The 26183-nt window shown below is 47.7% G+C and overlaps 8 protein-coding genes across 8 annotated transcripts; 5 read left to right on the top strand and 3 right to left on the bottom strand.

Annotated features, from left to right (window-relative positions):
- Nucleotides 1-1007: 1007 nt before the first annotated feature.
- LOZ57_006681 (uncharacterized protein) lies at nt 1008-4202 on the top strand (the record flags this gene model as incomplete). The annotated part of the gene is made up of 4 exons (XM_049255696.1): nt 1008-1076; nt 1133-1605; nt 1796-1849; nt 1901-4202. The coding sequence occupies 4 exons, from the start codon at nt 1008-1010 to the stop codon at nt 4200-4202; spliced, it is 2898 nt and encodes a 965-aa protein (XP_049105326.1).
- A 290-nt stretch (nt 4203-4492) lies between these two features.
- LOZ57_006680 (uncharacterized protein) lies at nt 4493-5672 on the bottom strand (the record flags this gene model as incomplete). Its single annotated transcript, XM_049255695.1, has 4 exons — nt 4493-5187; nt 5244-5363; nt 5432-5567; nt 5619-5672. 4 exons carry the CDS (start codon nt 5670-5672, stop codon nt 4493-4495), a joined length of 1005 nt encoding a protein of 334 aa, XP_049105325.1.
- A 226-nt stretch (nt 5673-5898) lies between these two features.
- BFR2 (rRNA-processing protein bfr2) lies at nt 5899-7480 on the top strand (the record flags this gene model as incomplete). Its single annotated transcript, XM_049255694.1, has 3 exons — nt 5899-5971; nt 6025-6136; nt 6193-7480. 3 exons carry the CDS (start codon nt 5899-5901, stop codon nt 7478-7480), a joined length of 1473 nt encoding a protein of 490 aa, XP_049105324.1.
- Nucleotides 7481-8090: 610 nt separating this feature from the next.
- On the bottom strand, nt 8091-9103 carry LOZ57_006678 (uncharacterized protein; the record flags this gene model as incomplete). Its single annotated transcript, XM_049255693.1, has 3 exons — nt 8091-8176; nt 8235-8982; nt 9050-9103. 3 exons carry the CDS (start codon nt 9101-9103, stop codon nt 8091-8093), a joined length of 888 nt encoding a protein of 295 aa, XP_049105323.1.
- Nucleotides 9104-10978: 1875 nt separating this feature from the next.
- On the top strand, nt 10979-13006 carry YAP1 (DNA-binding transcription factor yap1; the record flags this gene model as incomplete). Its single annotated transcript, XM_049255692.1, has 3 exons — nt 10979-11443; nt 11512-12800; nt 12856-13006. The coding sequence occupies 3 exons, from the start codon at nt 10979-10981 to the stop codon at nt 13004-13006; spliced, it is 1905 nt and encodes a 634-aa protein (XP_049105322.1).
- A 1061-nt stretch (nt 13007-14067) lies between these two features.
- On the bottom strand, nt 14068-16547 carry LOZ57_006676 (uncharacterized protein; the record flags this gene model as incomplete). The annotated part of the gene is made up of 4 exons (XM_049255691.1): nt 14068-15991; nt 16078-16189; nt 16259-16412; nt 16539-16547. The coding sequence occupies 4 exons, from the start codon at nt 16545-16547 to the stop codon at nt 14068-14070; spliced, it is 2199 nt and encodes a 732-aa protein (XP_049105321.1).
- Nucleotides 16548-17206: 659 nt separating this feature from the next.
- NCR1 (niemann-Pick type C- protein 1) lies at nt 17207-21153 on the top strand (the record flags this gene model as incomplete). Its single annotated transcript, XM_049255690.1, has 2 exons — nt 17207-20990; nt 21050-21153. The coding sequence occupies 2 exons, from the start codon at nt 17207-17209 to the stop codon at nt 21151-21153; spliced, it is 3888 nt and encodes a 1295-aa protein (XP_049105320.1).
- Nucleotides 21154-21696: 543 nt separating this feature from the next.
- LOZ57_006674 (uncharacterized protein) lies at nt 21697-25339 on the top strand (the record flags this gene model as incomplete). Its single annotated transcript, XM_049255689.1, has 4 exons — nt 21697-21742; nt 21843-24141; nt 24361-25097; nt 25152-25339. The coding sequence occupies 4 exons, from the start codon at nt 21697-21699 to the stop codon at nt 25337-25339; spliced, it is 3270 nt and encodes a 1089-aa protein (XP_049105319.1).
- Between the last annotated feature and the right edge of the window lie 844 nt (nt 25340-26183).

Below are 26183 nucleotides of genomic sequence, written 5' to 3'. Positions count from 1 at the left end.
GGGATATGTGTCAGTAACCAGACAGTTGGTGATTCTATAGTATCCTATTATTTTGTCACCCGGGTTGTAGTAGCCTTTGTACACTGAGGTCAACTCGGAGTCTACTCCGCACAGTTTTCAGGGTCTGAGAACAAAAAAAAAAGAAAAAAGTAATATTGGGTGCTGACAAAGCTCACAGCTCTTAACTCTAAATTTCACATTAATGCCAAAGACGAAGCGGAAGACTCAATTAGTACGCTATATGGAGTCCTCCGTACTGCATACAGAGCCTCCACAAGGCATATTGATCCTGCCTGTGAGAATATGTAAAAAGAAACTGGACGGAGTACTGCTGGGGGGTTATTATAGAGCTGATTGCCTTTGTATGTGCCCTGTAAAGAGGGTCTGGAATCACAATCCCATCACTAGCAGTTTAGCCTGCTTTATTCCGTACGAAGCATATCGCAAATCATGTTGAATATTATTAAGAACATAATGGACTGGCAGGGTCGTATGTGAAAAAAACGACAGCGCCCAGGCGGGCTGTATAAGCACGTGATGATAGAATTACAATCACGTGTGGCGCCTAATTAGTTAACGACTAACGGTAATTAAGCAAATGAAACGGCGCTTCCCAGCCGCCGATCATGCGCATCCCTTCATCAACTGCCATGTCAAGTCACATCGTAACATACCAACAACGAAGGAGGCACATCGCGAGCTGAGTGTTGTTGTGCGCCGCCCCCTCACTTTATCCTGGACCTTATACTGGAACAACGTGGGGCATAGAATTACATTGAGTCCACGGAACATCAATGACATCATCTAAACTCAGCTAAGCGATCTTACAAGTCAAAGGCTCAATCCTAAAATAAAAGAATGGCCTTTTCTTTCCTTATGTCTATATTACAATAACACTTCTCGTATATTCCTGCTGTCTACTTGGTATAGTGCAGGATTGTTTACATGATACCCCTATAGAGCTATGAAAATACTCTTTTACAGCCAACACCTTGCGATCCGCGACAATGCCTTTCAATACGGCCAGTGTCACGGCAGCAATTGCTCCTACAGCTGTAAAGACTTGGTGCTCCCATGTAAGCTTTACCCCTATGCTCTTGGGCTGTCCATGTTGACTTCGACTTTTAAAAAGAACTTTGGAGGGAGGCCACCTAGACAGAAGCCGACACACAGCCTATCCTATCACGCTGGAATCGAAGTCACTCGTCAATTTCTATACTATGCTTCCCATCACACTGTAGAGCAGTTTCAATCGTTCACGTCTCGACGCGTTATTTCACCTCATTGGGTCAAACAGTCTAACATCGTGATTCCAGCAGAGCATCTGGTCTCTTCTGGTCATCTCATTGTTGCGGAACTTGGGCCTGAGGGTGTGGATAGGGTTGGGGGTAAGACATGGTGGCAATGGAGAGGAGACAATGTGGCGCTCTACGCTGAGTGGATTGAGATGAGGAGCGATTACGTCGAGAGGAAAAATTTATCCCACAAGTGCAAAAGAATTATCTTATACATTCATGGAGGTGCATACTTTTTTGGGAGCGTTGATACACACCGTTATCAGCTGCAACGCCACGCAAGGAAACTCAAAGCGAGGGTATTTGCTCGGTAGGAAGTTTACGCAACAGCTGTATTTGCGCAAAATTACTAACTTTTGGTAGTGAGCTTTGATATTCTGTTAATCCAGATCGATTTACTTACTATATGTAGCACGATACCGCCTCGCTCCCCAATTTCCATTCCCGTGTGGAATACAGGATTGTCTTGCAGCTTATCTTTACCTTTTGACTCTCCATAGCCCCGAGGAAATTATATTCGCGGGAGATTCCTCTGGTGGCGGAATGGTGGCATCGTATGTTTTACCGATATGTATAGTCTATTAAGCTAATGCTTCAAACTTTAGTATATTAATAATTCTCCGCGATCAGAGGATGCCCTTACCTGCCGGTGCAATTATGATTTCGCCGTGGCTCGACCTAACCCATTCGTTTCCTAGCATGTCAGAAATCGGGGTCGATGATTATTTGCCAGCGTATGGCTTTATGCAGCGTCCTTCAATGTCGTGGCCACCGCCTAATGCAGATGAGGCTGGTGTGGTAACGAAGTGTGCAAGTAGGATCCTGCAGGCGATAGACTCGCCTCCAATTACTGACAGTACTACTTCTGTGGATGAAAGAGCTATCGAGGAATTTTTCATCCGCCAAGCGACTGCTACTACACATGCTGGCCATCTTGAGCCATTACCCCAGCACAATCCAGCAAGTTTTGGAAACAATGCCCTTAACCACATGCATTCTGACCACCTACTTACCATCAGAATGGATGGCGTTCTTGTGGAATTGAAAGACCAAATTCATATGTACACAACCAATGACATGCTATCACACCCATTGGTCTCTCCTGTTCTCCAGCCATCACTTGGCGGGTTGCCTCCACTGCTAATCATCAGTGGAGGAGGCGAAATGCTTCGAGATGAGCAGATTTATTTTGCACATAAAGCTGCTGACCCGGCTGCATATCCCCCAGGCGAAAAATATTTAACTCGTCATGATCCAGATCGGAAGATAGTAGGGATGTATAAACCTACCTATGTACAACTCCAGGTATGGGACCATCTATGCCATGTGGCGCCTACTTTGAGCTTCACAAAACCGGCGAAGTATATGTATCGTTCAATAGCTCAATTTGCCGCTTGGGTTCTTTCCCGTGCCCAGGAGGCTAGCATAGCAATCCCAGATTGGTCTTCGTCCTCGAGTGCAGATCTTGGGTTTCCTGGTGGACAGGAGCAGTCTTCTACTCATCAACAAACGTTCAGGACTGTTGGAAAAGCTGGCGATCCCTTGCCGCCATTCCACCACCATATGATTCGCCAACTTGTGGATGGACATGGAAATATTCACCCGCTTCCAGATAAATCCCAGCTTCCGGCTCTAAGAATGCCTCCTGACGAGATAGGTGAACCAAAAGTCGGACCTGTTCGTCGATGGATCAGTGCAAAGGAGGAGTGGGATAGTAAATATATTAAATTAAAACGCAAGATAATGAAGAAAAGAGTTGAAGAGCTTGTTCTAGGTATTGGGGAACTGGCTCCTGGGGAGATACCACCGCCGACCTCTGCCGCAGCTAGACGGGGGGTCTCAATTCGACAAGTGCGGAGACCTACTAAAAAGAGTAGAGCACTGGCATTTTGGAACTCTATCGGAAATAGACATGATGAGGCCGAACTGAGACACTCTGGGGAATACCTTGGCCGATTCAGAAGTCCTATCCCCAGGCCCGCCAGTGAGACGAGAGTAGTCACAGATGTTGGGCAATCTAACGAATCAGAGAGGGACATTTCTGAAAAGCGATCACTTGACCGCTCATTGTCAACAGGGTCTTCTAAATATACCCATTTTTTGCCTCTGAATGGCTACGTTGCCAAAGAGCACAACATTATTGAAGTACCAGACCCACTGCGCCAACCTACAACTGCAGCACCCGAAGTAAAGGTCGACAGTCCACCAAATCCGGCATATGTACCGCCAAGAAGTCCCCTCCGTCAACTGTCCTCCCGACGGCACCACCACCCTGTGCGGCCAGATGAAGGTGCCAGTACAAGAGCAATACGGCACGCTCAAGGCGTGGCAGATCCTGTACCCCTTATGTATGAATCAGGAGACTCGATGGAATGGCAAACGCCTTGCGAGTCTACCACCGCGCTTCCTGCTAGGCGGGATGTGGGGCGGGTTCGAACAAGGTCTGGCCTTGCTCCTACTGACGCCTGGATTGGAGACAACCAAGATGGGGTTAACCCTAGCAAGTCCAAACGTCGCATCGCCACGCCAGCCGAAGACGCAGCTTTTGGTCACCAGCGTCCTGTCCCCCAGGAGAAATATAGTGATAATCATCTTCCAATCTCTGCTGTACGATCGGCCGGGCCTAATCATCGAGACAGCGGAACTGGACAGAGCTTCATTACAGCACAAGGATTCTCTAAGCCGTTTCATGGAGGTAGAGAGCTGGCCGATGAGCTTAATTCGACAGGACTAGGGGTGCCATCGGAGACTGAACCGTTCCCACCCTTTCCTGAGAGTGTAACTGCTGTCTCGCGTTCCAAGTTCGTAAGTAATGCAGATGCCGATAGTGTTGATGCTGAAAGCGTGCATTCGATTACGGTCTCTGAGAAAAAATTCGACCCGGGGCGTCATTGGAGAATGCACTAGAGGTCTTCCGGATAGCATAATATTGGGGGTGGGTATTTTTAATTTTCGATATATATGTACATCTGTCTTGAATATCCTATTTTGATATTTTGACACAGAACCATAGCCATGCTATGGTTCGCAAAAATAATCTGATTACAATGTTGCATTGTGTAGTCCATACCATCTCTTCAGAGTGTTGTTTGTGGAGATATCAACAGTAACTAGTGGTTGCAAGTATACAATATGGAGGCTGAGATCGTCTGAAATAACGACCACCAACCTAATGGATCAAATGGGCTTTCTCAATTTCATTTCCATTCCAAACCAATTTTTTTCACAACCTTTTCAGCAATAGTCAAAAACGCATTTCTTCTGGGACTGTTGACATTTGATTCTTCAGCAACAACAGTGGGAATCCCTCTATCGGCGTCTTCACATACTCTCCCGTCGAGAGGAACGTCTCCTAGAAACTCGATACCTAGTCTTTCGCAGGCCGCTACCACACCAGAGTCATGGGACTCAGTTGTATGCAGCCCGTGTCCACTGTGAGGGGCATTGGACCCCCTCGAAAATATTTTGGTTTCCTTACCGCAATGTGGACATGCGAAGAAGGCCATGTTCCGCACCATACCTAAAACAGGAACATTCATTTTTTCAAATAGACCGTAGCCTCTAACAGCATCCCTAAGAGCAATGTCTTGTGGCGTGGACACAATCACCGCGCCGTCTACCATTACTTCTTGGTTAATAGTTAACTGTACGTCTCCAGTTCCCGGGGGTAAGTCTAGGATTAGAACATCTAGTGGGCCCCACGAAACAGAATGCAGAAGTTGGTTCATTGCTTTCGATACCATGAGCCCACGCCAGGAGATAGGTGTTGTGTCCAATGGCGGTACATTAGGATCGGATGAGGTGATGGTGGATCCCGGTGCAGGCGGAGGGAGCAGGTAGCCCATGGACATAGACTTGAGGCCATAGTTCGTCAGAGGAATAAGACAATTATCTGCGAAGGTTGTTAAATATACCAGTTTTGGGCCGAAGTGGAATGAGCCAACGCACTGTCATCAAGCCGAGGCTCTCCCGACAAATTCAACAACGTAGGAATAGAGGGACCGAAAATATCAGTATCGAGAATACCCGTTCGAATTCCTCGCCTAGCAAGTGCTAAGGCGAGGTTCACTGGACCGCCATGAATTGTTAATTGTTTCCCCGCATCGCAGAGAGAAGGTCTAATAGACAGACCCTACCAGCAATAGTCGACTTTCCAACGCCGCCTTTAGCAGAAGAAACTGCTACAATCTTATTGACATCGCGGATCTTTCTTTGCTCTGGTAAGCCACGGCGACGAGGGAAGGATGGTGGCGTGCCAGAACGCGGGAGGCCCTTGATCGGTCAGAAGCGGAAAAAAAAGACATGTGGCTCGATGAGACTTACCAGCGGGTTGTCGTGCTGGAGCTGCCGGAGAGTAGAAAAACAGCTCCGGCGCATATTTAGTCAAGTAATAGGGCATCAGCGATTCACGCAATCCCCGGGTCCATATTTGAACAGACAGTCATGACGCTCAGGCTCGATTGCTTTGGTTTGGAGATCGGTTACATAAGTTGCCCTGTTCGGCGCGCCGGGAAGCTTTTCCGAAGGAGCTCCATCACCCAAATTTTCAACTTAAAAATGATTTTTCGAGTTGGCGACAGAGTGATTGGAGAGAATTGCGAAAATGGGGGTGAACAAGCACAGAATCAAGTCTCTTGCGGAACAGATTGCAGAGCTAGATGATCCCGCTCCAAAAGGTACAGTTTGCGTTGGATTGATATCGTCGAGCAGCACTTAACACTGTATCTAGATTTCGATCCTGAAGACCTGAGCGATCATGACCAAAGCAGCGATAATGATCAATTGTCCGACGACGATCGGGAATCAGGCCTTTTGGGTCGCGAGCACTACGAGACGGTTGGGTATGTTCCTACTCCTCTATTTTCTTACACAGAACGCTTATCATCCGGCTTTCCAGCAAGAGCAAACTCCGCGTGCCGGCCCCAGTGGAGCTTGGACTGGAATACGCTGGCTCTCGAATTAGCAGAGATGTGTTGAATGCAAGTGACAGTGAAGGTGATGCTATGCTGTCCGCAGATACCGAGGGATCTGATACGGATATGTCAGATGACGAAGATCAAGAGGGGGATGACAGTCCAGGTAACGATAACACTGGCGATAGTGATCAAGAAGATGGCAAAGGCGAAGATGAAAGTGTGACGAGTATAGAGTCTGATACAGAAGACGATGCCGAAGAAGAGTCCCCTCGCCGACAAAAGAATGACTCTCATGATCGAGATGAAGTGCGTCGCCTCATGGCAACTGATGATAAAGTTGTTGCTCTGTCCTTGTCCCAAGCTGCAGAGGCCGATGCGTCGAAGGGTATTGCTGTCAGACAACAGCGACGCACTTTTGACGCACTCCTAAACAGCCGGATACGACTCCAAAAGGGTCTTAATTTTTTGAAAGACGTCAATGAGCCATCCCATGAGCAATTAATCAAGTCGACTGAGGCTGCCGCAATATCCCTCTGGAACACTCTGGATGATTTGCGCCATGCCTTAGCGACTTCCGCCTTTGGAGATACATCGGAATCAGTTTCGAAGAAACGCAAACGTACACCAATATCCTCAGCGACTCCGTCGTCTGAAATTTGGGATCGTATGAATGACTTCGAATCACAGGCTGTTCCACATCGTCGTGCTGTCCTTGAAAAATGGTCCCTAAAAGCACGCGGGATTCGCGCCGCCATTCCCTCCAACCAGAATAAATTACTAACCAACAAATCCAACCAACAGACCATAACAGCAGTTCTCGATGCCCATATTGCCACTGAAACTGCTCATTTACCCGATGCACGGCCCCCTAACATTTTATATGATGACACTGCGTTTTACCAATCCCTGCTCCGTGACCTTGTTGAGCAGCGAATGTCCTCAACGACGGGTGCCGGTATTGACTCTCAGCTAAGCGGATTGGCTATTCACCCAACCTCTGGGATGCGCAAGGATAAAGTCAAATGTGAGGTTGACACCAAGGCATCCAAGGGCAGAAAGATGAAATTTAATGTTCACGAAAAATTACAAAATTTTATGGCGCCAGAGGAAAGAGGAGCTTGGGGCGATAGGGCGAGAGAAGAATTTTTTGCATCGTTGCTGGGGAGGCGTGCGAGGGAAGTTCTTGAAGAGGATGAAACAGACGAAGAAAATGAGATGAGCGAGGGTGATGGAATCGAAGAAGATGGCTTGAGACTGTTTAGGAGTTAAGCTATTCGTTCTTAGAACTATGGAAATCATTCGGCTACACCACCTTTAAAGTTCATATGCAAGATTTAGGATAGCAATTATGTTGTTATAAAACATTGGCCAAATGAAAGCGTATACAAGCTATGTATAATTTGTCCCTTTGTTACCTGGCTCTAGTAGAATATATATATATATATATTTTATTACTTCCTGTACGGAGTAGTGGTGAATGATAACTGAAAGGCGTAACACCATGACGCAAAGGAAAAACATTAGGTCAACCGCCAAGTAATCGACAAATAAGGAGTGGAAAGTAGGGCAAAGACTTTTATCAAGAAGGGACAGTAAGATACTCATACTAGCTTTGACAGCCCTAAAAATGCTTCCGCAGAGTAACACTCAGGTGACGTAGCGATACTTGAGCTCCAGGAAAATGGTTTTCGAAATGGTAGCATGTAGATTGTCCTGGCCAATTATGAAGTGAAGTTAGTGGCAAGACTTAGAAAAGATAGTGCCCCATGGGTGTTTTAAAAACCAGGAATGTGATGAAAATCTCAAAGAGCATCCAATTTTAAACCATGCAGGTCAAAAAAAAAAAAGGGGGCGTATGTGACATGTGGGTGAATAAAGTTTAATATGTATCTTCCTCCTGCTGGTATATGTGTCGGCTTCTTGTTGGATCCTTTCTCATTTGTTGACCCGAGCCGGTGAATCCAACTAGAAAACCCAATGGATTAGTACATAGTATTAGTATATTGCACGTCGGACGATATACCTCTGGCATTGACTCCATCTGGAGTGCGAAACATGCTTTCTTTCTTGCCGCCTTTGCCAAATTTGCCCTTACTCGCAAAGTCTTGCCATTTAGCTTTCCCGGCTTCCAGATCCTTTTTGGCCTTGACCTTTCGGGGCATTTTCGCCGGTCGAGACCCATCAGCGGGTTTAGCACCCTCTGTTCGGGCCATGTTGGCGAGAGCGGGGTTGATATCAGCGGCAGCAGATATCACGCTTGGATTTGCCGGCAGAGACTGCGGGGCTGGTGTTCCTGGTATCCCATCAGCCTTTCGCTTTCGAGAATCATTATGAGAAACAGGTTTAATGTCCTTCGCGCCCAAACTTTCGATAGTCGAATATGACTTGAAGGAGACGATATAAATAGGGTTTGTGGACGAGCCAGTTATGGATGTGATGCGAGCTGGATAAAAAGCATTATCCCCGGAAACCCATCTAGCGAGAACGTTGTCGTTAACGGAGAAGGTGACGGGGGTGGAATGGGGCTCTTCGACGGCAGGATCTACAGGTTTCCGATACCCAGCTTGATATGCAGGGTGGTTTTCTTTAGACCATTTTTCCTTTATTGGTGGAGAAGCGGGTTTCGACTTCGTGACCTCCGGGGGAATATCGGGTTGTAATTCGGCGATGGATTGCTCCGTAAGGGATATAAGTTCTTCAAGCTCAGTCTTTAGGCTCTGAAGTTCTGTGTTATCTGGGTCTACCTGCAAACTTGACTGAACAGACTCAAGCTAAAGCACTGTGGTATTAGTTCTGAGATCAAAGAACGTGCTTCCTAAGCCAAGAATGGAGCCAAACCTGAAGCCTGAATTCCTTCACTTCATTGCTCAAGGTAACCACATCTGCGCTCATGGTGGGATGAGAGTGACAGGTAATACGATAAGGATGAAGCCGAATTACCGCGCGGGAATTTAACCAAATGGCGATGTTGAGCTGCTCGCAATACTAAAATAGATCATATCGTGAAGACGACGAAGCTTGGCCCCAATGAACCTTCACGTGACCTTGGGGCCTGTTTGTCGTGTTTGCATCTAAGTTAAACGAGGCAATATCAAATTTGAAACGCCCATGTTTCGGCGGGCGCTATGCAATCAAGAAGTCGGCTAAGCTTTATCTCATTCGGACAATGCGGGGGCGGCGACAGGTCATCCAACTAGTCACAGATTCAGTGGAGATCAAGAGTGGTCGTCTACGGTCGGCGGCCATGGGGCCAGTTCGGCAGCCATAGCTGCATGGAATACTCCATCATTAGGCGATTTTCTCCATTGGACTACGAGAAGCCTGCCTAGCCAGGTGCAGACTGAGGCCGTTACGAATAGATAGTTAACTAATGGGGCGGTATAGATCATTGCCATGCAGATCCTATGGTAACCGTAACCAACACAATATTACCTCTTAGCCAACGCCTACCGAGAGCGCGAGGCGAATATCATGCTTGTTTGTTCGTTCAAATGGTAGGTACGGAGCACGGCATTGGAGGATGGCTGTCGATGACGCTATGATGAATTGTGAAGGTGGCCCGTATTCATTGCCCCGCGGGTTCCGGAGAAGGGTCCACAGCTCTTCGAAGGGTGAGTGTAACGGGCAGAGCCGCCAGAATAGGCATCAGGGCCTGAAGTGCGTGCATCCATCGAGGCCTCGTACCCCAAGCATTCCCGCCGTTGCCCACCATGGTGTGAGCATTCTGCCACACTGCCTGCACTGTTTCCCGCGGGCCGGCACAGTTTGATCCTGCAGCCCCTGAACCCCGACTCCCAACGCGTGACCTGCCGGCCGGATTTCTAATCAGCAGGGGCACAAATCGCCAAAGCGGCGCGGCCGGCTAGCCGTATCCGGCGCGCCGTGGGCGGGTGCGTGGGCCCGGCGGCGTCGCCGCTTTAGCGTGAATACGGATTGAGTCATCACGCCCAAACGGCACTGGCGCCTTGGCACGGGCTTGCTGTTTCCAGATTCTTCTTCTTCTCCTCCGCCGCAGCGCAACGTCTGTTCGTCTAAGCCTGCGCTGCTGCCCGTCTGCCTGCTTGTTTCTTGCTCGCGGCCTCGCGCTTCCTGCCGGCAACATCGCCGTCTTTCTCTGCCGCCGCCCCTGGTCGACTATCTACCAGTAGTCTACCTTGCTGCTGCCACCTTCGTCCCTCACCCCCACCATCCTTCGACGGAAGCCTAGCTTGTCGTTCCAACGTTCTTGCGTGCGTCTCTCCAGCCATTGGTCTCTATTCTCTTTTCAAGTATCCTCCAGCTCGCCCTTTGTGCCCATCTACGATTCGACTGCTCGAGGAGAGCCAGTTGAGCTTCAAATTGCCAGAAATTCCAGCGCTTCCTACATTTGTCCACGTCACCGGTCTTGTCAAGACACCATTGCCGAAACTAAAGACGTCAACATTGTCTTGCGCTTCCTTTGTGTCGAGATTCCAGGAATGCGCCCAGACCACCATTACGGAAGAATCTATCAAACATAGGGTGGTGGACTCGGCACGGCATTCGAACTTCCGTCGAATCGTCATCACGATACGTTAGCCATTCACCCATTCGGCAAACATTCGTCGGCCCAGAGCTTTTCTTTGTCGTTCAACGTACCTTCACAGTGCACTCGCGAGCATTTGCATTTTCATACCCGCCGAAACCACCTTCATCTTCGACACACCACTGACTGAATAGCGCTCTTCCTTCCAACACTCTCTACTTCAGCAGCAAAACCCAATCTTAATTGCATTTATTCCACCCACCATGTCAAACTATGATTCCCTGTATCAACGCAGCCTCTATTTCTCCCCCGACCAACAGGATCTCCTCCTTGCCACCCTTGGAACGTCCCATCAAACAATGCAACCACAAAGCGAGACGACTTTTGATGGCATACCTGTTAAAACCCAAAGTTCCCCAATCCAACAACTCCAGAATGGATCTGCATCTCACGATGTTCTCAACTCTCCCTCCGAACACGAGGCTTCCGTTTCTGGCCGTCTCAGTTTTGGGGATGATAGCCCTTTCCTAGATTTCACCCTCGACCCGGAGTTTGAAATTGCCGATGAAGACGCTTTGATTGGCGATCTGCCAGGCACTGAAGGGCGTGAGAAAAGGAAGAGCATGGATGGGAAAGGAGAAGAGGAAGGCGGTAAAAAGAGAAAGGAAAATGATGAAAAAGTAGCTAAAAAACCCGGAAGAAAGCCTCTTACATCGGAACCTACTTCAGTATGTACCCCGTAGTGCTTCTGTTTTAACCTGCTGCTTTTATTAATCATCTTGTCTTGTGTGTATAGAAACGCAAAGCGCAGAATCGCGCAGCACAAAGGGCATTCCGAGAACGGAAAGAGAAACATCTGAAAGACCTCGAAACAAAAGTCGAAGATCTTGAAAAAGCTTCACAAGCTGCTAACAATGAAAATACATTGCTTCGTGCTCAGATAGAAAGACTGCAAGTCGAGCTTCGGGAATATCGCAAACGACTTTCATGGGTTAGCAGTGGAAATAGGTATCCTATGCCTACAAACGCCCACCTTAAAAATAATGAAAACCGCCCCTCCCGCCCAACTGGAGATTTTTCCTTCGAGTTTCCGAAGTTCGGCGATCTTCCCGGCTCCCACATATTTAATACCTCTCTGTCCAAATCTCAACTTTCACCTAACTCGTCTCATACTTCACCTCTCACAGCAATTCAAAACAAAGCTCCTGGCGTTCTAAATCGAGACATGCTCAAGAGTACGCCCGATTCTCTCCCTCGTACCCAGCAATTTAACTCACCCGGTGGGCCGGCATCGGCCCTAAGCCCGAAGAATGATTCTATACGCGCCATCTACGGTTCAGGAGCTGGCCGTAGCGTGCAAAACCCGATCGACCTATCCTATGGCGGAACCAACACAGCTGTCAGGTCATCACAAGCCATCCTCGACCAGAATAAGCGACAAGGAAGCTATTCGTCCCTGAGTCGTGGACGTCACGGCGCGTCCAACACAAACTCTCCTTCCACATCCTCTGAGTCTCAGCATGGTAGGGCTTCATCCATAGGCACCTCCCCAGAACCCCCAGCCCACTCACCGCCGACAGCAAACATTGACGCGCAGTCCAAACCCAAAACTGTAGGCAATACACCCCTAAGCCTAGATGAGTGCCAAAAATCATTCTACGAAAAGCTGGGCCAAGCATGTGGATGTGCAGAAGATCCAGTTCCGGCAGCCTTATCGCACATGAAGGATGAGTCCAGCACCTCAATCTCGCCGCTAAACACCTCAAATAACAATGACAATTCTCTTGGAATAGACTGGCTTGTGCAACAAAATAATGGCCAGTTCGACCCTGTTTTATTCAATGATTATCGTGAGCCACAGGATGCTGTGTTATCTCAAGATTTTGGAAGCTTTTTCAATGATGCGTTCCCTCTCCAGGACGTGGGCAGCTCGTTTCCAAATTTCGACCTAGGAGCCAACCACACCCCTAAGGCCGACCTTATTTCTCAAATTGACCGAACCCTAGACGCCGATGAAGAGGTAGTGCCTGGTGAAGATAGATCACAAATGTTGTCTTGTACTAAGATATGGTCTGTTCTCATCCCGTTCCACGGACTTTATAAGGTCTTGCAACTCGTTTACATGCTAATACTAACCTAGGGACCGTTTGCAATCGATGGAAAAATTTCGCAACGGTGAAATCGACGTTGATAGTCTATGTACAGAGCTCCGTACTAAAGCCCGGTGTTCTGAGGGTGGTGTTGTAGTTAATAAAAAGGATGTGGATGACATAATGACTCGTGCATTATAAACAACCTCACTCTGCTCAAACTTTCAAAATGTAGGGACAGATCCTATTTTCCCAGCTTTCATTTGCCTGAGATTCCCCTTTCTTGCGGACCCGACAATTTTGCTCCTCCTGCCTTTTGCTACCACGACGTTATATATTTGAGCTGGTACGTTTTACGTTGTATGAAATGCTTGATGAAGTCCTTATATGCGCCAAATACTCGAACCTAACAGGCTTTGGTTTTCATAACTCAGAACTGTTGAATATACTCTCTTCTATTAACCCTTTTTCTTGCCCAGAGACTCAGAACGGGGCTTAATTCGCCATTTGGGGCTTGGTTTTTCTCCCTTCTACTCCGTACTCTGAAATATTATACAATTTATTAACAAATACATGTGGACGTTGAGGGTTAGACCGATCTCCCCATAAGTGTATCATAGGCGCCGTCGTGGATGGGTTTACTCTTTCAAAACTTCATGAAGTGCGTTTTCACTTTTCGTAAACTAGTATCGCGCTTTGGAAATTGATACGCACGTTCATCTATGACACTCCAGTTTCTCAAATTCTGTATATTTTGCTAAACCTATAATTGGAGTACCTTACTCTCCTCCCCGCCAGACATCGTTAATTTGATGTCGTTGCTTCCCAGCGTTCTGGTTTACTAGTGAATAAAATACCATGCATACCCAGGATTGGAGTAAAACTTCTCCTATTTACGCCGTGAAGAGGATTATCACCAGGTCTCCCTATATCTAACGGTCCATCCGGATAAATGCCGATCCAATTGGCTACACGCCCGGCATATTTGGAGTAACATAGCCTGAAACATGAACAGAAAATAGGGGCATTTTTCATGAGCTAGGGTCATTGGTGAAATGAAAAGATATTTAAGACACAATAGAAGCCACGTAGCGAATTAGGAGGAAAATAAACAGCAAAAATCTTCGAAGGTTCAGTAGGGTTGGATAATACAAAGGTTAGGATGGCAGCAGGGCAGGAAAGGGATATCAATAGAAGATAGTGTTGTTTGTGGCGACTCTAAGGAACGGGCCGTTGTTTTTTGTGAGTTCTGAGGGGGTCTATCACTCCGTTGATTTATCGCCGCCCGCTGGCGTCGGTGTTGGGGAGCTTGAGTCTCCAGTTCCCGATGGGCCTTTGCCAAATCCTCCTGCTCTTCCGCCACGAGGACCGCGCCCGCCTCGATCATTTCCACGTCCACGGCCTCGACCACTAAAGCCACCACGACCTCGGCCGCCCTCACCATCGCTGGTAGCACTTCCGCTCTGGTATCCACTGCGCTGGCCGGCAGATGCGGCGCCGCGGCTGCTTGCTTGCCATGTGCCGGCATTCCCTTGGCCATCGCGACGGCTAATACGCTCCTCGAACATCTTGACATTTGGTTTGCGGTTCGGTCCCGGTGGGCCGGGTCTCTTGTGTTCAAGAGGTTGCCGTTCGAGTGCAGCTTTAGCGTCCTCCAAAGTTGAAAAGGAGACTACATGGTTGAATTTGCCCAGTTTCTCGATTTTGACAATTTTCGCTTTATCTTCGTCAGGGAATAATTTTCGGACAGCTTCTTCATTGTCAACATTGGATATAAAAAGGCCATTTATTTGTTTCTTTTCTGGGGTTGGTGTTGGTTTGGGTGTGGCCTCTAACGGCTTTTCTCCAGTGACAGTTCCGTTGGTTTCAGGCGCCCCTTGGTTTGCTGAAGCGCTTTGTGTTGTGTTCGGCGGGTTTGGAATAGCGGGCTGCGGTGTTCCCGGCTTCTCTTTTGCAGGAATCACGGGCGCAGGAGAAGCTGTTGGCTTTGCGGGAATCGGCTTCGATAACGGCGCTTGAGGCTGAGGAGCGGGGGTCTGGTATTGCGGACCAGAGCCACGACCAGTCTGCGCTTGAATTTGACCAAACTGCGGTGGGGGCCTTACTTGGCTAGGAGCCGTCCCGGTCGCGATTACAGGGCCGGTGGCGCCACCGCTCATAGGAGAAACAGTAGTAGGCTGTTGTGGAAGTGGAGCTGCAGTAGTTGCCGCCACTGGTTTTCCTCCACGGTGAGAGAAATTGAACCCTTGAGCGCGCATTTCTGTTCCGATTCTTCCACCTTCAACGTCAAGAACAAGATAGCCATACGCAGCATCTGCAAGATTGAAATTCCACATATTTTTGAAGGCACTTTCATCAACTTGGCCACCAGCATTCGAGCCTGTAACCGGACCACCGAATGGGTTACCACCATTAGCAACGCTGGGCATTTTATTAACAATATCCAGGGCATTATCAAGCAGTGTCTTCTGAGCGTCGTTGGCATTGATGGCGGTTTCAACTTCTCCACGCACTGTATCCCAAACGTCGTTGAAAGAAGCTTTTGACGCCGCTAGCTTGCCACGATAGTGATCTAACGTTGGGTTAACGCTGAATTCATTGTAGGAGCTTCCATATCGGAAATGTAGACCAGCGGAAATTGAGAAATCTGCTTTTAAGGTGACAGATAGTTGATTGAGCATGCCTTCTCGAGCTGGCGATGCGTGCGTCACAAAAATGCGAGTTTCGGCGGGATCGTAAACGCGGTTTGCAGTGTCAACTAGCTCACCCATCTGTAACAAGGTCGTCCACATTGTTCCTTGTCCGCCTGCAATAGTGGTTTTCCCCTCGCCGTTGTCAAATAATTTGTGCATAACAACGGCACCACCAAGGCCCAGTAAGCGAAGTTTTACGCCGCCAACGTCAAGCAACCTAGAATTAGCTTCATCGATAATATGCAACTTATCGACCTTATATTCTCCAGAACGGAACTTTTCCAAAACTCGGACATCTTCACAGGCACCCCAAACAGTATAAACTGGAACGTCCAAGGTAAATTGCTTGTTTAGGAGAAGTGGAAGCTCCGAAAGCGCAAGCTGCTCTGGGCTAAAGCGCTGCTTGATGGATTGTTGTGGCGGTACTTGAGCAATGCTGCGCTTAGTTGACTCTGAAAGGAGTGGAGAGTATTGTGCGACGTGCTTCAAGGTCCTACGAGAGCAAAATTGTTACTTCTTCCGGTTCAATCGTGGAGAAGAGATGGGTAGACGCGGCTTCGCCGGGGTGAGGCTTCATACTTATCAGCAATCCTGTCAAGAGACGTATCATCATAAAATCCAAAGTCACCAGTGTGAATAATATGGTCTGCCTGAGCACGTTTTGCTAACTCATTCAAGGATTTCAGGTTGCCTGATTGAGTGCCGTTAGAAAATTGGTAAATGGCGAGAATTTTTAAGCCGAAGATTCACGACCTCGTACCTCTAACATCTGCAACACACAAGATTCGAACGGAGCCAGACTGAATAACTCTGCCATTATTCGGAAGCAATGCGGTAGCTCCAGGAGTTGGACCGCTCGTGGCGCCGTTTGGAAGAGTATAGGGAGGATTGCTAAAGGTGTGGGGTGGACGGGGCTGCTTGACGAAGCTATTAGTCATAATTATAAAACATGAAGCTTTTACACAGAGCAAGTGATAAAAATGATGTAGAAAAGTGATGAGAAAGCTGGAGGTGGCTCGGGCAGATTGAAGAGTACTTACAGAAGCCATGAGGGAGTCGTTGCGAAAGAGATATCACTTGATATAGCTTGAGGCTGGAAGGGCGAAAGAATCAGGAACAGGAATCAGTAAGTAGGGAGCTCCGTAGGAGAAGTGTGAGAGGGAACGAAGGGAGAAAAGGTAAGTATACGAGACAAGGAAGATATTGCAGGGCTGAAATCGCGAGCTTTGGGGACCGTTGAACAAAAGAATGGCCGCACGGAAAGGGACACAAAGGAAGACTATTAGTAAAGAAGCGCGGAGTGTGAAAAGAGGCGTCTCAAGTCCAAGGTGTCGAGGGCGGGGGATGTAGAAGCAGGAGATGGTAGGATGCACGAGAGAGACTTCAAATTTTGGGCTTCATTGCGTTCGCCCTTCTCGGACATGCCCAGGCGCCGCCCGTTGTGGCCTAGCTTGCACGTGATGTGACGCGTATGACTCAGCAACTTATGTCATCTTAGCGATTCTTGGAAGACGAGCTGGCTGGTGACGACGTCAGATACAGTCCCTGTTTACTACTATTGTTGTTGCTATTTGCGCTCGCTGGGATATCGACCACGTCCCAGTATTGTGCCCGGGTGACTCGTATGTAGTCCACGACTACCAGCCCAGAATCCGATAACGCCTTGCATGGCCCAGTGACTCTCGGTCACTGAGAGTCTGCCCCTACGATGCTCCTTTCGCTGACTGGCGGGCTCCTGGTGGGCCTGGCTGTAGTTCAGCGATGTTTTGTTGTTGCTGAAGGAGAGACAAAGCTTCACGAAAAAGGCAGATGCGCCATCCGTGGCCATTGTGGGAAGAAGTCCTTCTTTGGCGGAGAGTTGCCATGTGCAGACAATGGTCTTGCAAAGGAACCGGAACAGAAGGTCCGTGACAAGCTGGTAGCGCTTTGCGGTCGCAAGTGGGAGAATGGACCAGTTTGCTGTGAAGATGACCAAGTGAGCATGATCCTGGCCCGGCTGTCTCAAAGCATTCTTACTGACTCTAACGTGCCCAAGATCGATGCCCTATCCAGCAGTCTAAAGCTTGCCCAGGGCATTATTGCATCATGTCCTGCTTGCAAAGAGAATTTTTTCAACCTCTTCTGCACGTTTACCTGCTCCCCGGACCAGTCGCTATTTATCAACGTTACTGAGATTGAAGAAGTCCGGGGAAGGTTGCTGGTTACGGAGTTGGAGAACGTCTGGTCGGAAAGATACCAGAGTGGATTTTACAATAGCTGTAAAGATGTTAAAAATGGTGCCTCCGGGGGGAAAGCAATGGATTTCATTGGAGGCGGAGCTAAGAACTATACCCAATTCTTGAAATTCTTGGGAGATAAGAAGCTGCTAGGCAGTCCGTTCCAGATTAATTTTCTCACCAAACCAAAAGGTTCAATTGACCAGGGAATGCGGGCACTTCCCGAAATCATCAAATCTTGCAACGACACAGATGGCGCATTTCGGTGCTCGTGTATTGACTGCCCGGTAGTTTGCCCTGAATTACCAGCCTTGGCCTCTGAAAGCCCGTGCCACATTGGCTATTTACCCTGCTTTTCATTTGCAGTAATTTTGACATACTCCGTGGGGCTTCTTATCTTCCTCTCCGGAATTTTGTGCCAGATTGCATTTCGGAAACACCGAGAAAGGAAAATCGAGAGAGTACGGTTATTACAAGACGCCAGCCCTAGTGATGAGGAGGACGAGGGGGATATCATTGAGAACGCCGGGTGTCTTACTCGCCCGACCAGAACCTATCAACTTGATTCAATTCTGGATAGGGTGTTTAATCGCTTGGGGCGGTTTTGCGCCCGATTCCCTGCCTTCACTATAACTACAAGCCTTATTGTTATTGGCATCCTTAGTTTCGGATGGCTGAGTTTTTCAGTCGAGCAAGATCCAGTCAAACTTTGGGTAAGCCCCACGTCAGCAGCAGCCCGCGAAAAGGCGTTTTTTGATGCGAACTTTGGACCATTTTATCGGGCAGAACAAGCCTTCCTTGTAAACGACACACATCCTAATGGGCCTGGACCTGTTCTAAGCTACGAAACGCTGAGCTGGTGGTTTGATGTCGAAAATAGGGTGAAGCGAATGATATCTTTAAACAAGGGTCTCACCCTTGATAATATCTGTTTCAATCCCACAGGCAAGGCTTGTGTCATCCAATCTATTACAGGCTATTTCGGGGGGTCTTTTAGCAATGTTGATGCCGACAACTGGCAAAAGCAATTGAGGCATTGTACCGAATCTCCTGGATCTAGTGACTGCCTTCCCGATTTCCAGCAACCATTGAGTCCACATATGGTTCTTGGCGGCTTTGAAGATACTGGAGATGTTCTTGATGCCAGAGCGTTAATTGTAACCTGGGTTGTTAACAATGGTAATCCAGGAACCAAGGTGGAGGCGAATGCAATTGACTGGGAACTCAGTCTCCAACGCGTACTTCAGGTCGTTCAGGAGGAGGCTATTGAGCGCGGATTACGAGTTTCTTTCAATGCTGAAATTAGTCTCGAACAAGAATTGAACAAAACGACAAATACGGATGCCAGGATTGTCGTTATAAGCTACTTGATTATGTTTATCTATGCATCATTGGCTCTCAGTTCAACCACTATCACTTGGAAGTCCATATTCAGGAATCCAGCCAACACTTTGGTACAATCAAAATTTTCTCTTGGAATTGTCGGCATCCTGATTGTCTTGATGTCGGTGTCTGCATCAGTTGGTTTGTTCGCCGCGCTAGGTGTCAAGGTCACCTTAATCATCGCTGAAGTGATACCATTTCTCGTACTCGCTGTCGGTGTTGATAATATCTTCCTAATCGTTCATGAGTTCGAGAGAGTCAATCTCAGCCATCCGGACGAAGAGCTCGATCAACGCATTGCCAGAGCACTGGGAAGGATGGGGCCTAGCATTCTTTTGTCCGCGAGCACAGAAACCATCGCGTTTTCAATGGGTGTATTTGTCGGAATGCCCGCTGTGAAGAACTTTGCCGTCTATGCCGCGGGTGCAGTTTTAATCAACGCACTATTACAAATTACCATGTTTATCTCGCTTCTATCTCTAAATCAAAAACGCGTCGAGAGCCTTCGCGTCGATTGTTTCCCTTGCTTGACGGTTAGAAAAACTACAGTAGGGCCAATCCCTGGCGACCAACCATTCGACCATGAAGAAGAAGGGATCATACAATTATTCATTCGGAAGATCTATGCGCCTGGGCTGTTGACGCGGAAATCTAGGTTTCTGGTCTTATTTGTGTTCTCTTGTCTCTTCGCAGCCGGACTAGCATTGCTACCCACCCTCCAGCTTGGGCTTGACCAGCGCATTGCCATACCTAGTGACTCCTATTTGATTCAATATTTCAATGACCTATACGATTATTTTGGTGCTGGGCCTCCGGTTTATTTTGTGACCAGAGATGTCAATGTGACGGCAAGATATCATCAGCAGCAACTGTGTGGACGATTTTCGACATGTGATGAATACTCTCTGGGGTTTGTTCTAGAACAGGAATCTAAGCGTCCCACTGTATCTTACATCTCTGGATCGGCCGCTAGTTGGATTGACGACTTTTTCTACTGGTTAAACCCCCAAAAAGATTGTTGCGTTGAGGATGGAAAGACATGTTTCGAAGATAGACAACCCCCGTGGAATATTTCCCTATTTGGCATGCCGGAAGGCCAGGAATTCGTGCGCTATGCCAATATGTGGGTTCAATCTCCAACCACGGCATCCTGCCCGTTGGGGGGGAAAGCCCCATATAGCAATGCTTTGGTCATTGACTCTAAACATGTCACGACTACCGCTACCCACTTCCGTGCTTCGCATACCGCTCTTCGTAGCCAGGCTGATTTCATAAACGCCTATGCTTCTGCCCGCCGGATCGCCAACGACATTTCTACAAGACATAACATTGATGTTTTCCCATATTCTAAATTTTATATATTCTTCGACCAATACGCTTCCATCATTCGCCTTACAGCGACGCTTCTTGGGTCGGCTATGGCTATCATCTTTATCCTGACTGCGCTGTTATTGGGGTCCTTGGCCACTGCGGCTGTTGTGACCCTTACGGTCATTATGATGGTTGTCGACATCATGGGCACCATGGCTATCGTAGGAGTATCGCTAAATGCGGTTTCTGTCGTCAACCTTATCATCTGTGTTGGGATTGGTATCGAATTCTGTGCACACATTGCACGGGCTTTCATGTTCCCGTCCGCCTTGCTCCTTGACAAAGCTAAGGGGAAATTCCGACAACGGACTGCGCGAGCCTGGGTTGCCTTGGTCAATGTCGGTGGAAGTGTTTTCAGTGGTATCACACTGACAAAGCTCGTTGGAGTGTGTGTTCTCGCGTTCACAAGAAGCAAGATTTTTGAAATTTATTACTTTCGTGTCTGGCTGACACTGATCATATTTGCCGCGACTCATGGCCTTATTTTCCTTCCCGTGGCTCTGAGCTTTTTTGGTGGAGAAGGTAGTACTTCCTCTTTACTATGTTCTAAGTATACACACATCAAAGCTAACATTTGCCAGGTTATATTGACCCTGAATCCGATGGCAGTCTCGAGGAAGACCTAGCTGCGCGGAGATATCGCTCCTTGCTACCAGATAATGACTACGATTCTGACGATTACTAAATAACGGATATCCAGGAGTCGTGGCGTATTCTGGGACTTTACAACTGGTTAACCTACTATGTTTGGACTCACTATTTTCATTCTTATCGCCCCCGAGTCGAGACTGCTTTATTTCGGCTATATAGACCCTGGACTTTAGGCTCAAGGCGTTGGATTATATGTGCATATATTTGAGTATTGCCTTCTTCTGTAGTGGCATACACAACCATTAAACCAGCGACGTCCGCGTTGTCTCTCTCTCTCTGTGTGTGTGTGTGTGTGTGTGTGTGCTGGCCCAATTTTAGTTAGTTAGTTAGTTAGTTAAGTTAGTTAAACTAATTAGCGTAAACTAGCGGCCCAACTCCCCACTTCATTTAATTTTCCCGCCGCAAATTTTTCCTTAACAAACATTCCTTCTTCTCAACCTCAGTGCCATATTCAACCGTCCTCGCTCCCTTCTCGAAACCTTGGGCTCAACAGTTAGGCTTTGGAAACACTTTGGCTTGACCTATCTGGCCTCCGCCTGGTAGTGAGAGCACTTGAGAGTGCTAACTTCTGTCCGCCATGGACCAAGAACGGTTTCTGCAGCAACTACAGATTATCTTGAATCGTCAGTCCATCGCCTTTCCAATTCAAGCCAGACATTTTTTTCTAACTTTGCTTGCGCTAAGAAAATGATGTCCTTTGCTAACATCTGCTATCCAATCCAGCCAGCCAGGGCAATGTCAAAGATGCCACAGCCACGCTCCAAAAGGAATTTTACCCTCATCCTGAAGCCCTTCTTTTTCTCATTCAGATGTTTACTTCCCACAATAATGCCGATTTGAAACAGCTCGCTGCAGTTGAAGCTCGGTCTTTGGTCTCGAAACACTGGCTCAAAATCTCCGATCAGCAAAAGCCACAAATCCGGGATCAGCTACTTCGTGCCACACTCGAAGAGCAAACACCTCTTGTTCGACATTCTGGAGCTAGAGTCATTTCCGCGATCGCCAATATAGATCTCCAAGATGGCCAGTGGGCGGATCTACCTCAGTGGCTTCTTCGAGCCGCGACTGACACCTCGAAAGAAGTTCGTGCTGTGGGGATGTACATTCTGTTCACAATTTTGGAGACGCTAGGAGAGGGCTTTCAAAGTAAATTCGTGGACCTTATACAGCTATTCGAGAAGACGATTCGCGACCCCGAAAGTGTCGAGGTCCGCATTAATACCCTTCTTTCTCTCAGCAAACTTGCCATGCATCTCGACTCAGATGAGGATATGGACGCCGTGAAGGCATTCCAAGCTATTTTCCCCGCCATGGTGGCTGTTTTGAAGGATGTCGTTGATCAGGAAGATGAAGACAGAACTATGCAAGCTTTTGAGGTTTTCCAGGCCTTACTTGGATGCGAACCACAACTGCTCAACCCCCACTTAAAGGACTTGGTTTTGTTCATGAATCAGCTGGCCGCAAATACCGAGTTGGCCAGTGAAACCAGAACCCAAGCTATCAGCTTTCTTATGCAATGCCTCAGGTATCGGAAACTCAAGATGCAGGGAATGCAACTGGGGGAGCAGTTGACCCGTACTGCCCTTCAAATTGCTACTGAACTTGGCGATGACGATGTTGACGAAATTACTCCCGCTAGATCTGCCCTCGGCCTCTTGGACATGCTGGCTCAATTTTTGCCCCCTAGCCAGGTCGTTGTTCCTCTTCTGAAATCTCTGGGTCAATACTTCAACAATTCCAACCCGGACTACCGGCGAGCAGGTATCATGGCTCTTGGGATGTGTGTTGAAGGAGCTCCGGATTTTATCAGCACACAAATGAAGGAAATCTTTCCCGTCGTTTTGCAGATGCTCTCCGACCCTGAGCCCAAAGTTCGCCAAGCTACTTTACATGGAGTTGCACGGATTGCAGATGATCTAGCTGAGGATGTGAGCAAACAACATCAACAATTAATGCCATTGTTGTCGCAGAATCTAGCTAGCTCTATGCAAGAGTACAAAGGCGAGGAAACAGGTATCACAATTGATATAATCAAAGCAAGTGTTGCCGCTATTGACGCAGTTGTCGATGCTCTTGATGAGAAGGATGTTGCCCAATATCAGTCGGAACTCGTTCCTATCTTGCAGAAGCTTTTTCAACATCCGGATTCCAAAATCAAAGCTCTTTCTGCCAGCGCCTTGGGTTCGATTGCTTCTTCTGCTGGCGAGGCATTTTTGCCATTCTTTGATGAATCCATGCACATTATGCAGGAATTTGCGACTCTAAAGGACAGTGAAGAGGAACTTGAGCTTCGAGCTAGTGTCACGGATGCTATGGGAGAAATGTCTGCCTCAGCCGGACCCGAGCGTTATAAGAATTATGTTGGACCTTTAATGCAAGCTAGCGAAGAAGCTCTACGTCTTGAGCATTCTCGCCTAAAAGAAAGCACATACATCTTTTGGGGTGCCATGTCAAAAGTTTATGGTGAAGATTTCACCCCCTATCTCAACGGCGTTGTTGGGGGGCTCTTGGCTTGTCTAGAGCAAGAAGACAATGATTTGGAAGTCTCTCTTGGAGACGCGGCTCGCGATCTCATCGGCCAAGAAGTCACCATAGCGGGCCATAAAGTCCGGGTTGCAGATGCCGATGACGATGACGATGTCATCCATGGCCTAGAAGGCGAGGATGAGGCCGACTGGGAAGATCTCAGTACCGTCACCCCAATTGCTCTAGAAAAGGAGATCGCTATTGAAGTTATTGGCGATGTTCTTACACATACTGGCCAATCTTTTATGCCCTATTTTGAAAAAACTATTGAGCATGTAATGCCACTTGCTGAACACCCTTACGAAGGAGTTCGAAAGAGCACAATATCGACTCTTCATCGCGCATACGCTGCTCTTTGGCAAGTCTCCGAGTCTGCCGGCCATGTTCAGAAATGGCAGCGAGGCAAAACCCCAGCCGAAGCTCCTCGAGAGATCAAAAAATTTGGAGAAATATTGATGACAGCGACTATAAAAATGTGGGCCGAGGAAGAGGATAGGTATGAATGGCCCCTTTTATGCACGCAATTTTTCTACCAAAAGCCAGTGGAATATGATGACACACATCGTATCCCAGCTCACTCAGACACATAAAACTATGTGATTGATGTGAAAACGATTTTCCAACGTAACCTGATATTTCTTCAACGGCTTAACCCCTACTATTCCCACAGACGCATCCTATCCTTGGCAAATTGCTAATATACTGCTATTTTTAGTGCCACTGTTGCCGATATCAATCGCAATGTTGCAGAAAACTTGCGGTATTGTGGTCCTTATATCATTGCAGATCAATCTACCCTAGAACAAGTTGTCACTCTCGTCGACACGATCATTACCAAACAGCACCCATGCCAACAAGATTTTGGTGCAGGGGAGGAGGACCAGGCTGCCCTAGAAGAGCTCTCCGAATTCGATTGGGTCGTTATCGATACTGCCCTTGATGTCATCTGCGGCCTTGCCGCTGCATTGGGCCCGGATTTCGCTGGCCTCTGGCCCACGTTTGAGAAGATTGTTCTCAAATATGCAGCCGGAAGTGAGTCTCTGGAAAGGTCCACTGCTGTCGGAGTCCTTGCAGACGTTATTTCTGGCTTGGGCGACGCCGTCACCCCTTCTACGAGCAAATTGTTGCATGTACTGTTACGACGCCTCACCGATGAAGATCTGCAAACAAGAAGTAATACAACGTATGCTATCGGACGGTTGGTTGAGAAGTCCAATTCGGACCAAGAAATCATCCAAGCATACCCGACTATATTAGAGAAGCTGGAGCCATGTCTGCGCATTCATGAATCCAGACTTCCAGATAATGCAGTTGGGTGTCTTGCACGGATGATCTTGAAACATAAAGATCATGTTCCACTTGCTGAAGTTATCCCTGCTATTATTGAAGTTTTGCCACTTCAGACGGATTTCGACGAAAATGACCCTGTATACCGCATGATTTGCCAGCTTTGTATGTCCATTCCTCCTTTATCTTCCTTGACTTGTATACCTAACAGATTTGTAGACAAGTGGGAGGACCCTGTGGTCCAGAGTCACACTGCACGGCTGATGCCAATTTTCCAAGCCGTTCTTTTGGGTGACTCCAACCAACTTGAAAACGATCGTCGTGCAGAGCTTATTGAGCTTGTATCGTGGCTTAATAAAATGCAACCCGGTGGTCCTGGAGCCTTCATTGAGCAGATAGGGAAATAACCTATATCTGTTTCGAATAAACTACATAGGGCAAAAAATTTTCATTTTTAAACAGTTTGGTGGATATTTGAATGAATTATCATGGTTAATCGCATGTTTTTTTTTGGCACAGGGGCTGACAAAAAGTGATTGGTTTGACAAGATGCTGTAAATGGTTTCATGATTTTTATGACTGATTTGACCCTCTTAATGTCTTTATGCATGAGCATCTAATGGAAACACCCAAGATGCAAACATGGCTTTGAATGGCAAAAGCTCCAACATTTCTGTTCCATAAACTCAGAGTAAGTTTAATTGGAAATTCGTGTAGCAAGTAGTGAGAAAGAGCGAAGGAGGCTAGATTGTCACAAACGGCCAATGCGTACCGAGCTTAGTCAAAACAAACGTCGCGACTGTACTCCGTACGGGCATTATTTTTACGAGCCGAGCTCTCTCTGCTTGTTGCCCCGTTCTTGCTAGCTGTAAGTACGTAGATTGGTCGTGCAAACTCGCGATCCAGTGAACAACAACACTCTGATGTTCCGATAAGAAGTGAGTAAAACATTATGTCGAAAGATCGCTACTACATTCGAGGGAGATGACGTGGAAGAGGTATTCAATGGCTCAGATGGCATGGAGAAGTTGTATTCCGTTTGCTTTGTACATAGAACAAAGACGTGAGACTCCGCAAAGAGGCAACGGCAATCCGAGCCGCGTCTGATTGCGTGGGCGACAGGGATCGCGAGCTAGAAAACACGACTAACTAGCGCTTAACGGATGGTTTGGTGTGAAGGCAACGCAATCGCCTGGTGGCTTGAGGGGCTGATCGTCTGTCTATAAAAGACTCCAGCTGCACTGCGAACCC

This window comes from Ophidiomyces ophidiicola (assembly GCF_022830035.1).
Source record: "Ophidiomyces ophidiicola strain CBS 122913 chromosome Unknown scaffold_50, whole genome shotgun sequence".
NCBI classification, from domain to species: Eukaryota; Fungi; Ascomycota; class Eurotiomycetes; order Onygenales; family Onygenaceae; genus Ophidiomyces; species Ophidiomyces ophidiicola.
The sequence above is the reverse complement of the archived record's forward strand: the minus strand, read 5'-3'. Positions and strand labels throughout refer to the sequence as shown.